The following is a 13,055-nucleotide window of genomic DNA, read 5'->3' as shown; positions in this document are numbered from 1 at the left end:
GAACAAAAACAAACAAAAAACAGTGTTATCAACTTCAGAGATGTAAGAGTGTACTAGCAGCATGATCCGGCAAAAGCTAACAGGCCAGGGTGCCAGAAATTCAATGCTTTTGGGTAAAGTAAAAGAATTAGGTGGAACACTATGTAAGGCCACAGGTATGGCAAGAAGGAATTAGCCTAAGGTTAGTACTGAATTTTATGTCAATTTTATGTCAAAATGGTCAAACATCAGAGATGAAGATTTTAGTAATAGATTTAATTTTTATTATTTCTAACAGTTAACGACCTTAAAGCTTAGACTATTGAGACATGTAGTTAAAACCAAAAATATAATCCAAACTTTGGGCTCAATGATTTTCATAATTATTTAACTTGTTAAATAAAGATCTTTCTCAATCTCCAATTGAGAAAGAGCAACCTTCTGAATTATGGCAATTACTAACATTTTGCTTTTATTCATCTTAAAGGTAAATTAAGTGTTCTCTCTAAAAAACTTTGAGTTAGATTTCCAAACATCAATATAAACCTTAGCAAAATTGATCAAATCTAATACCATAAAAATAACCATCATCGACCAGTCTTAGAGTGACTCCTATAGGAATGGGGATTAGCTAGGACATAGACTGAGTCCTTAGAATATTTCATTTAATGGATTTTATTGTAATTGGATAAAGTCTCAGGCCGGAAAAGGAGGAATTTCAGGCTTCTTAGAATCACATAACAGTTCTGAAATTAAGCTTTTCTTATAGGAGGGATCTGACAACATACTTTTAAGTGCTTATTTTCTACCAAAAGATTTGATCTTTTGCCATCATGTGATCCAGAAAAAAGGAATCACTTATCCAGTCATGATAGAAAATTGCACATTTCCAGGAATGTGAGGTCAAGGAATGCTCCTTTTTGATCTTCTAATAGTTGCAGGTCCAACAATAGATAAATCACTATTCCTACGAAGAAACTGTTTCTACATGATAACAAAATCAGATTTGATTTTGGATGACATATTAGGGTGTTCCACTTGATTAATAGCAGCATTTTCACTCTATTTTCAAACTGATTGCTAATAAGAAAATACACGAAGCAAATTATTAATGTGTCCCAAAATTTAGACTTCTTATTCAAGTACTGTCAAGTATTGATACTTTTCATAATTTCCTGTTTATCAGGCTTTTCTTTTCTTTTTTCCTTTCAGAGTCCTTTCCATACTGTCTGACATTTCTTAATTCATGGTCGGAAAATGAGACAGATGAAGTGACCTCTAAAAACATGGGGGTTATATTTTTAAAAACAAGACAACAATTCAGATCTATTTGCTTTAATTCTTTTCAAAGTCCAAAACATTACTGATATACAATAATGACCAATGACTTTACATTAATAGAGCTATCAATAATAAATTCACCAGTGAACAAGAGTAAAAAAGTTCAAATGTGAAGGGTGATTCACTATTCTGTTTATATAGTATTGAAACAACAAAGACATTCAAACACCCAGAAATTCTACGTAGTAATATTTAATAAGCAATGATAACTGTGAAATACTTCAAGATACATTTTGAATGATAAAGTACATTTTGAATGACAAAAGCAGATGAAATTTTGTTCATTACAATGTTGATTACGTTTTTTACATAGAACCATATATTTTTAAAAATCGGTAATCCATTTAAGGTATACACAAAACCCTAACTGATTACATTGTTCAATGAACAGAACCCCACATTGCTTTGTTGTTATGGAATCATGAGTTTACAACAAAAACTTTTTAAAAAGTTCTAGTTTACTGAACTACATATTCAAATTGTTTATTTCTATTAGTTGTATTAACAAAACTTGCTCCACTTCTTTTGCAAGATGTTTAATTCCTCTGAATATCACCTTTAAAGGGCCTGACTTGATTTCTGTAAAAGTAAATCACAAGTGTCTCTAGTCTATGGGTTCTTTATGAGTTTCAGTTCAGTGTAAGCCAGCACAGTGCCTTTCCCATGCATTTTTCATTGGAGAATTTGTAGCACTAACTTTAAAACATTCCACAAAGTATCCTTTCCTTCTCTAGGCTTTTGGTAGAATGTCAAACTAATAATGGCATGTGGTATTCCTTAGCATAACCTGCCAAAATGTGATAATTTCCTTGGAAGAAAAGCCATGGGCTGCAATCACACGTCTAAGTTGACAGACATCCAAGTGGATCCTATATAAAAAGAAAAGGTTTGTGTCTTCTGGAATATGAATGTTCACTTTCAATAAATTCAAGCAGATTCCAACATAAACATCTTCAAACTTGATGGGTTTTACATGACTCATTATTTCATAGATTCTTGGCACCAAATCTCTGGACATTATATAACCCAAACCACTGCAGTAGGGAGGAAACACCTTGAAGGGATACTCCTGGTATGAAATATGGGATTTCTGGTAAAATCCTCTATAGGAATAATTATCAATTAGAGGATAACCTGTGAAAAACTTCTCTGAGTGGTTTAAATTTAAAAGATACTTGACTAAATTGCCAGTATTGATGAAAACATCAGTGTCTGTCTTCATGATGTATTTGGCATTCGGGCAAAATTCAGTTACCCACCTGAAGGCCATAATTGTTTTCAAAGTCAGATTATTATATGTATCTACAAAATCTTGCCGAATTATGTCACCATAAAGAAGGTGTTCATCTGCTAAGGACAATGCTAACACTTTGTCTTCCCTTTCAGCCTCTTGGCCTAATAAGAAAAATGTAAGAACTTCATATCCCCACCAAGATTTTTTTTCACCCCAAGTAACTCTAATGGCCTGTCTGGCTTTCACATCCGAGGGGTGTGAAGTCACCAGGATGACAAGAAATGGGTTTTGATGAGAACAATTTGAATGCTCTCTAAGTGTGAAATGGAAGTCTTGTCTGTAAACTGGCTCATACTCATAGAAGTACATCCAGTTTACACGTTCTATCACATTGTAGTGGGGTAGGCTGAGGTACCACATCACAAGGAAACTGAGGAGGGACAGCAGCACGAGGCTCCATTTGAGGGATCTCAGTGACATCCTACTCAGAAGGGTGGTCAAGAGAGCCAGGGCCATCCACAGCAGCTCAGAAGCACATGAGCCTCAGGTTCTGGAAGATTTATCAAAGACCTGATTAGTAGTTCATCACTTAAAACACACTAAAAAAATAATATCTAAATGATAATCAAGAAAAAAGTAGAGAACAGAGATCTAAGGCAAACCCAAAAATCCTGACCTAAATCTACTTACCTACATTTAACCAAATAGTTAGCAACAACCAAAAATATCTGGCTTTTTACATCAAAATCAAGGTTAAAAACATGCTATGTATTTTGGAAAGTTAAGAGTTTTTATTCAACATAAATAACTATTGAAATATGGTTTTGTGCTAGAGCTTAGAGGGACAAAGGAGATGAATAATGGAGGTGGAGGGGGGGAGAGGGAAGGGTTGTTGTTGTACAAATAAATCCACAAAAAAAAAAAAGTATCTTTTCCTTAGCACTATGAAAAAGGGTTCAATGCAAGAAAATGTCCAAAATGTCCAGCTATGTGATCTGCTATGGATTCTAGCAGGTCTGGAATAAAAACAAAACAAAACAAAACAAACAACAACAAAAACAACCCAGTAGCTACAATTATCATGGTTACCTATGGATGTGGGAAAAGAAGATGGAGACTATTCACCTAGGCCGAGTCCTCTAGACAAATAAGATAACCATCTCTAGAATCTTAAATGTTCAGATGGTGGAATAACTTTTACTCAACCAAAATACCAACCTAATACCCCTTTAAAGATTTATTTATTTATGCATACAAGAACTGGGGTCCAGGCCAGAGGTACAGAGGGGTGAGAGGATTCACCAGAGACAGAGTGGGGAACAGTACAGGTGTATCCACTGAAATATACTGCTGAGGGGAGCAGCAGGAGAGACAGGAGAAGTCTGCTGTACTATGTGGGCAGCTCCCTGGCTGGGGATCAAACTCATTCTGTAGTGGCTGCGGATAGCTTCATAGGTTGAGTCTGAACCCCCTGTGCCACCAGTGAGGTCCCCTAATGCCCCTTTAACATCACTGACTGGAACTCAAAGGCTCAGTCTGGACAGTAGGTTTTTTAAAGTCCTGCTGATAGTACTCAGTTTCCACATATTTCCTATTCCAATATATTCAGAAATCATGTACCAGATCACTATCATGGCATGGAATCTCCTAGAACTTTTGCCTTTACACAAAACCTCCTCCATGTGAGATAATAAAACAGATGTAGGTGACACAGAACATTCAGACTAACAAGTGACAGACAGATTTTCAGCCCTACTCCAGATTCCATGGATGAGACTGGTTTATAATTTAGGATCCAATAGGGCTTTTTTGGCATCATGACCATAGGTCTCAATTACGAAACATCTTCAACATCCACAGAATACACCAGGCACTTAGGAGAGCAACAGAAGCAAGAGATGGAAGGAGGAGAAAATTCCAAGGCAACATGTAAACATGGCACTGCAATGTAGTAAGGCTGTTTATATCAAATACTCATGGGCCTCAAACTCAGGGACAGATCTACAGTATGGGGGTAAGCTGAAGAGGCTTCTGATGATGTCTATTAACCACAGTAATCTATGGGATGGGTTCCGAGGAATCTAAAATTGCTTGTACATTAATATGATATGGTAAGGCTGGTCTACCAAGGGGTCTATCTTGGGTCAATCTTAAGTTTTTGGACACATAGCTTGTATCTTTTAATACATGTGAATATAGCAGGAACTCAAGATTCCTTGTATTTCCCATATAGCCATCTCTCTCCAACATTCTAATGCTTTCTCTGTTTTAAGTCACACAATGCAGTGGAATGTTTTAGCAAACTTGCTCTAGTTTAGTTTCATGCATTCGTGTCTTGCCTCTCTACTTATATTCTATGACTTCAATGACAAAGAACATTTTTTTTTTCATAATAGTCAAAAGTGCAAGACAGAGGCTTACAACAGGAGCTCAATAAACATTGACTTATTCAATTGGTCAATATGTGGTTTCATTTGTATAAGTATAAAATAAGTATTTGTCCATTCTACCTCTGTTCTTCCTCTTTCATCTTACTAGCCATAAACAAACAGGTCCTGTGAAAACCTGGACCAGAATAATCTATAATGAAGATTATGAAGCTATTAACACCTTAAATTTTGTCTACTAGACACTGCACAACTCTAGATGGATAAGACATTGACAACTCTATACTATAACAGTTATCAGATGTCAGGTAAACAAGTAAACACATTAGTAAGTTTCATGCATTATTCTATTAAGTAATCGCATTATAAAGAATTTGGGACAAATGGAGGAAAAGAGTCCTGAGTAAGGGGTACCATTGAGAATTGTATACAGGCAACGGAGACCCTGCAAAACTTCAATAATGGAAATAAAATAGCAAATATTATTATAAAAGCTGTGTTTTCTACAAGTCATATGTGTTCTACAAGCCATTATGACACCTATTCATGGGCCTACAAAGAACATAAAGCAGCAAATAACTGCCTTTTTCAGGTTCTGATTTATATTTTTAATTCTTATTTTATATATTTTTACATCATTTCTCATTTTTGTACAATGTATAATTATAATCTCAGTTATAGTCCTCGTGGAATTCCCACCACCCATTCACCTGTGAATTATCACCATGGTCCCTTGTGCTCTTCCCATCCTTGTTTTGATCCTACACCCTTCTTCCCCTTTGCAGGATTTCTCTGGTTTATAGTTGCTTATTGATTTTTATTTTTTACTTTATTATGTTTACTTTTTTTCTTGATCCCTTATTTGGATCCTCTACATTCCTCCTATAAGTGAGACCATCTGATATTTTTCTTTTCCTTTCTGGCTTATTTCACTGAGCATGATCCCTTCTAGCTCCATTCATGTTGCTGCAAATGGCATGTGTTTATCTTTTTGATTGCTGAGTAATATTCCATTCGATATATATATACCACATCTTCTTGATCCAGTCATCTATTTTTGGGCATTTGGGTTGTTTCCATAACTTACCTATTGTAAATAGTGCTGCAATAAAAATAGGGGTGCAGGTGACCTTTTGAATTAATGTTTTTGTGTTCTTTGGGTAGATTCCTAGGAGTGGAATTGCTGGATCATATGGAAGCTCCATTTTTTAGCAGACTGAGGAGTCTCCATACAGCTCTCCATAGTGGTTGGACCAGTTTGCACTCCCACCAGCAGGGCAGGAGAGTTCCTTTTTCTCCACATCCTCGCCAACATTTGTTGTTGCTAGGTTTCTCAGTATGTGCCATTCTCACTGGTGTAAGATAGTATCTCATTGTGGTTTTGATTTGCATTTCCCTTATTACAAGTGATATTGAACATTTTTTCATATGCCTGTTGGCCATTTGCACTTCCTCTTTGGAGAAGTTTCTTTTTAGCTCTTCTGCCCATTTTTTGGCTGGGTTATTTTCTTTGTTTTTGTTGAATCTCATCAGTTCTTTTATAGATTTTTGTGATCAGTCCCTTATCAATAGTATTGTGTACAAAATTTTTTCCCAGTCAGTGAGGTGTTTCTTCGTTTTGGCTAATGACTCTTTTGCTGTACAGAAGCTCTTTAATTCGATGTTCCCAGCTATTTATCCTTTCTTCACTATCTTTGCTTTGGGTGATGTGTCTTTAAAGATGTTACTGAGGTGTATGTCATGTAGTTTTTTGACTTTATTTCCTTCTATATATGTTATGGTTTCAGTTCTTATGATCTTGTTCTTTAATCCATTTTGAGTTGGTTTTTGTGCATGGTGTGAGGTAGCAGTCAAGCTTCATTCTTTTGCATGTAGTGACCCAGTTTTCCCAGCACCATTTATTGAACAAATTTTCTTTGCTCCATTGCATATTCTTTGCTCCTTTGTCAAAGATTAGTTGACAGTAAATCTGTGGATTTATTTCTGGGTTTTCTAATCAGTTCCATTGGTTTGTGTGTCTCTTCTTGTGCCAATACCATGCAATTTTGATTATATGGCTTTGTAGTATAGTTTGAAGCCTGAGAGTGTGATATGTCCATTCCTTTCCTTTTTTTATCAGGAGAACTTTGGCTAGTTGCGGTTTTTGGTAGCTCCATATGAATTTCATCAATATTTGCTCTATTTCTTTGAAGAATGACATTGAAATTTTGATTGGAATAGCATTGAATCTGTATATTGCTTTTGGTAGGATGGCCATTTTGATAATGTTAATTCTTCTAATCCATGATCAGGGGATGTCTTTCCATTTCTTTGTGTCTTCTCTTATTTCTTTTAACATTGTCTTTTATAGTATTCTTTCTATAGGTTCTATACCTCTTTTGTTAGGTTTATTCCCAAGCAGTTGATTTTTTTTTTGTTTCAATAATAAAAAGATGGTTTTCTTGATTTCTTCTTCAGATTTATTGTTTGTATATAGGAAAGCTACTGACTTGTGTGCTGATTTTGTATCCTGCTACTTCACTAACCTGGTTGATTAATTTGCTCAGTTTTTCTGTGGCCTTTGTGGGTTCTATATGTTTATTATCATATCATCTGCAAATAGTGGTAGTTTTACTTCTTCTTTCCCTATTTGGATTCCTTGTATGTCTTTCTCTTGTGTTATTGCTGTGGCTAGGACGTCCAGTATTACATTGAAAAGCAGCGGTGAGTGGACCTCTTTCTCTTGTTCCAGATCTTAAAGGAAATGCTTTCAACTTTTCACCATTGAGAATATTAGCTATGAGCTTGTCATAAATGGCCTTTATGATGTTGAGGTATGTTCCTTGTATCCTGAGAATTTTGAGGGCCTCTATCATAAATGGATGTTGAACTTTGTTAAAATCTTTCTCAACATCTATTGATGTTATCATATGTTTTTTATATTTCTTTTTGTTGATGTGTTAGATTACACTGATTGATTTTTGGATGTTTTGTGTCCCTGGAATTAAAAAAAAAAAACATTCTTGTGTCCCTGGAAAAATTCCTACTTGGTTGTGTGAATTATCTTATGGATGCACTGTTGGATTCTGCTAGCTAAGATTTTACTGAGGATTTTTGCATCAGTGTTAATTAGAGAAATTGGCTTGTAGTTTTCTTTTTTTGTGCTGTCCTTGTTTGGTTTTGGTATTTGTGTAATGTTAGCTTCACAGAACATGTATGGTATTATCCCTTCCTTCTCAATTTTTTGAAAGAGTTGTGGAGGATAGGAATTAGTTCATTTCTGAATGTTTGGTAGAATTTATTTGTAAATCCACCTGGTCCTGGGCTTTTGTTTTTGGGGAGGGTTTTAATTACCATTTCAATTTCACTGCTTGTAGTTGGTCTGTTTATGTGTTCTATTTTTCTTTATCTAGCACTGGGTGATTGTGGCGGCTCCTGAGAGCAATGTTACAATTGCCACAATTTCGCATTAATATTGGGTGGCTGTGCTGTTTTGGCACAATTAGCCCTCTGCCCCTGCGTGCTGGACTGGACAGTCAATGACGGGTAAGATCAGAAAGCAAGTTCTGACAACCTAAGACAGGCGCAGTCCCCGAGGGGATTTAATGGTTCCCACCTTTTCATCCATGGAAAATAACTGGAACAAACAGGCCTGGGAGTTGTTGAGGCACCACCAAAACATGTTGTTAATCATTACCAGTTACTAGGCTCATAGTGAAGGAATGCAATTATGGGAAACAGGTTCTATTACTTGTAGTAAACAATATAGCCAAATACAATTATGAGAATAAATAGTAAAATATAGGACATATAAAAATAGAATAATGATAAGAAAGTACAATCATAACAATGAATCAGAAGATCTAGAACAAACCTCCATCGAGGAGGGTAAAATATAAAATGTTCTTGATTTATTCTTGATTTCTTGAAAAATAATAAGCAAAATGTAATGTTATGTGTCACGGCATTCACGTATACCTTGATAAATGATTAACCACATACTGTGCGAAACATAATGAAGCAATTACTGTAAAAATGTATAAAAAGAGAAGACTGCTTTCAATAAATCGCACTCAGATTTTCACTCTCCCTTGAGTGTGTCTGTGTGTCATTTCTTTCATCCCTCGCCCTAATTCCTTCGACCACCTTCTGCTCGTTCTCACTCAACCCCTGAGATTGTCTCAATCTCCCGCCACCGCTGGGCTGGTCTGTGGCAGGTGATGACAAAGTTGTAAGGAATTTGTCCCTCTCTTCTAGATTGTTGATCTTGTTTGCATGTAACTTTTTAGTGGTCTCTGATTAATCTTTTGATTTCTGCTGTGTCTGTTGTGATTTCTCCTCTTTCATTTGTGATTCTATTTATTTGAGCTTTCTCTCATGGTTTTTCTTTTTCTTTTGTTGTGAACCGGGCTGGGGGATTGTCTATTTTATTTATTTTTTTGAAGAACCAACCTTTGTTTTCATTCATCTTTTGGACTGTTATCTTTATTTCTATTTCATTGATTTCTGCTTTGATTTTTATTTTCCTTGCTTCTACTGGATTTTGGGTGGTTTTCTTGTTCTTTTTCCAATTGTTTAAGGTGAGAGATTAGATTGCTTCTTTGAGCACTTTATTGTTTCTTGATATGAGCCTGAATTGCTTTGTATTTTCCTTATAACTGCTTTTGCTGTGTCCCATCTGTTCTGGAGAGTTGTCATTGTCATTCATCTCAAGGTTTTTTTTTATTTTTCTCTTTGATTTCCTCATTGATCCAATGGTCTTCCATTAGTGTTGGTTTCAATCTCCATGAGTTAGGAGGATTCCTTGCCTTCTTTTTATGGTTTAATTCTAGATCGATGACCTCATTATGAGAGAAGATAGTTGGTATGATTTCAATATTAGTGTATCTATTGATGTTTGTCTTGTGTCCCAGTATGTGATGGATCCTGGAGAATGATCTTTGTTCTCTTGAGAAAAATAGGTATTTACATTTTTTTTGGTATGCAGTGTTCTATAGATTTCTGTTAAGCCCATCAGGTCTAGATCCTTATTTAGTGCTTTACTATCAGTTACTTACTTTTTGTCTCATTGATCCATTGTTGAGAGTGGTGTGCTGAAGTCTCCTACTACATATTTATTTTCTCTAATGTCTGTTTCAGAGATAATAGTTGTCTGATATATTTTGGTGCTCCTTCATTTGGTGAGTATATGTTGATGAGTGCTATATCTTCCTGATTTATTGTCCCCTTAATCATAATGCAGTGACCATCTGGATTTCTTTTTACCTTTTTCAGTTTAAAGTCTATTTTATCTGATATAAGTATACCTGTTCCTGTCTTCATTTTTGGTCCACTTGCTTATGGGATTGTTTTCCATCCTTTCACTTTCAGTCTATTTTTATCTTTTGTAGTTAAACATGTTTCCTGAAGACAGCAAAAGGTTAGATTCTGTTTCTTAATCCAGCCTGTGACTCTGTCTTTTCATTGATGTAGTTTAGTCCATTTACACTCAGAGTTAATATTGATATGTTAGCATCTGTATTTGCCATTCTGTCTTTCTGTCTTTTTTTTTTTTTTGTCCTGTTTCATTCTTTTTTATCCCTCTGTGGTTCTGGCTTTAGGACTTCGTATAGTATTTTTTGGAGTGGGGGTTTAGTCGAAATGAAATTCTGGAGTTTCTGTTAGTCTGAGAAGGTCCTTATTCTTTCTTCATAGAGGAAGGAAAGCTTTGCAGGATGAAGTCATCTTGGTTGGCATTTCTGTCTTAGAGTTTGTTGATTCTGTCTCTCCACTCTCTTCTTGCCTGTAGTGTTTCTCCAGAGAAGTCTGATGTCAGCCTGATTGGTTTTCCTTTGTATGTTATCTGTTTCTTCCCTCTTGTCAGCTTCATTATATTTCCTTGTCTTGGATTCTTGGGAGCTTTACTATTATGCCTCTCTCCTCTCCTTCTGGGATTCCTATAACTCTTATATTTCCTTTTCTCATGGAATCAGCACTCAAAGTCTTTCTTCATTGTTTTTCCTTTGTACTTCTCTTCCCTTTTCTGTTTTGATTCTTTTTATTTCTGTGTCTTCAAGAATACTTATTCATTCTTCCATTTCATCTATTGTGTTTTCATTGCTTTTCCCAGAATTCTTCAGTTCCTCCATTAATCTTTTACACTTCAGCATTTGTTTTACTTCCACTTTAGGGACTCAATTTCATTCTTCTGATTGTTGATTATTTTTCTCATATCATTCTTTTCCTTTTTGTGTTCTTTCAGTTTTTTAATCATGGTAATTTTAAATTCTCTATCTGGAAAGCTGAGAAGTTCTTCCAAGTCACATTGTTGCATTCTGGTAGTTGGTTTTCTTTTCGTGGTGTGTCATTTCCCTGAGGATTTGCTTGACTGTTTGTAATTTTTCTTCCCCCTGCTGTTTGTTTTCTAATTTGTCTTATGTGTTGGACACTGTGTCACTGGTACTGGTGTTCACCTCTTGGGGATACTCCTTCTGGGATGTTAGAAACTGGTAACCTGATGGAGTCAAGTACTATTATGCCAGAATTCCAGTATGGCAATGGTACTATGGATATGCTGATGGGTGCTGTCCCTGAAAATGCCTTCCCTCTGTATTTACTTAGTTCCAGAGGGGGATCGTGAGGTGCTGTGGTCTGCCCTGGCGATGGATGGATCCCCCACTGGGCTCCAAATTGTGGTCAGGCACAGGGCCTGTCTTGTACGTTGTGCTTTTCTGCCCACCTCTGACTGTGGTGCTAGCCCTTTCTCAATTCCACAGAGGTTTCATGAGGTCCCTGACCCAAAGCTCCCTGTCTTGTGAGATGGAGTCTGGAGTGCACTTCTTGGTGCCTTTAGTCTGCCCCAATGATGGCTGGATCCCCCTCTGGGCTCCAAATCCCGGTCAGGCACAGGGCCTGGCTTGTATGCACTTTCTGACCGTGGGTATAGCAAATAATTATCTAATACAAAAGGAAAGGCTTTCAAGGACTTGTCAGAACAAACTTTACCACAACATAGCTGTGTTGCTAAAGGCAGAGAGATTAGTGTACTTTTTCTGATAATGCTCTAAATCTAGGGAAAAACTATTAGAAAAAACTGGAAAAATCTGAAATACCTGGAGATTAAACAACACACTATTCAACATTCACAGGGTCAAACAGGAAATTAAACCATACTTGGAAGCAAATAAAAATGAAGATATAAATTATCAGAAATCTATGGAATATAGCTAAAGAGGTACTAAGAATAAAGGTAACTGAAATATAGACACATATCAAGAAACAAGAAAAATCTCAAAAAACTTAGTTGTATACCTAAACAACTTGGAAAAAAATAAATTGAAAGGAAATTACTAAGAATTAGAGCAGAAATAAATGATATAGAAACTGTTAAGGTTACACAAAAATCAGTGAAACTAAGAGTTGGTTTTTGAAAAAAATAAAAATCTATAAACCTTTAGGTAAGTTCACAAAGAAGAGTGAAAACTTTAATAAATAAAATTAGAATTTTAGAACAGGGACCTTTCTTTAGTAAAGACTACTTGAAACTGGCAGAAGGCTCCTGAGGGGCCAGAGGTGAGCTGGGAAGTTCGCCATGCCCCTTTGGCCTGCAGTCCAAGCACAGAGGGAAGCAGGCCAACACCGCCAGGGCAGACCCACCACGCAGAGGAGCATTCTCCGCATCAGCATTTTAGAACAGGGACCTTTCTTCAGTAAAGACGGCTTGAAACCGGCAGAAGGCTCCCAGAGGAACCAGAGGTGAGCTGCGAAGTTCGCCCAAGATGCAGGCCAACACCAGCAACACAGTGTCTCAATGCATACCGCAAATTAGAAAACAGACAGTAGGGAGTAGAAAAACCACACGCAACCCAGCAACTCCTCAGGAAAAAAAGTACACTACACACACACACAAAAATAAACCCAGCTAATTGCAACGACCATAACTTGGAAGAACTTCTGAGTATTCCAGAAAGAGAATTTAAAATTGCCGTGATTAAAAAACTGACAGAAGTCATAAAGGAAACAATGATAAGGGAAAACTAATCAACAATCAGAAGAATGAAACTGAGTCCCTAAAGAGGGAAGTAAAAGAAATGCAAGAGATCAAAGAATTAATGGAGGTGCTAAAGAACTCTGGGAAAAGCAATGAAAGCAGAATA

General features: G+C 36.3%; 1 protein-coding gene across 12 annotated transcripts in view; it reads right to left on the bottom strand.

Annotated features, from left to right (window-relative positions):
* Window positions 1–531: 531 nt before the first annotated feature.
* Window positions 532–13,055, bottom strand: part of B3GALNT1 (beta-1,3-N-acetylgalactosaminyltransferase 1 (globoside blood group)) — a 47,390-nt gene continuing 34,866 nt past the window's right edge. For 11 of the 12 annotated variants that reach the window (XM_037525781.2, XM_054700730.1, XM_037525784.2 and 8 more), the window contains one exon: window positions 2,038–3,104. In XM_037525781.2, coding sequence (XP_037381678.1) covers window positions 2,075–3,070 — 996 coding nt within the window. In that variant the 5' untranslated portion in view covers window positions 3,071–3,104 and the 3' untranslated portion in view covers window positions 2,038–2,074. Of the gene's footprint in view, window positions 3,105–13,055 lie in introns of all 12 variants that reach the window. The other variant, XM_037525779.2, reaches the window with a different exon arrangement.

The sequence above is a fragment of the Talpa occidentalis genome, unplaced genomic scaffold (assembly GCF_014898055.3).
Source record: "Talpa occidentalis isolate TD23 unplaced genomic scaffold, MPIMG_talOcc4v2.1 talOcc4.4, whole genome shotgun sequence".
Taxonomy (NCBI): domain Eukaryota; kingdom Metazoa; phylum Chordata; class Mammalia; order Eulipotyphla; family Talpidae; genus Talpa; species Talpa occidentalis.
This window is presented reverse-complemented; position numbering and strand designations above follow the sequence as displayed.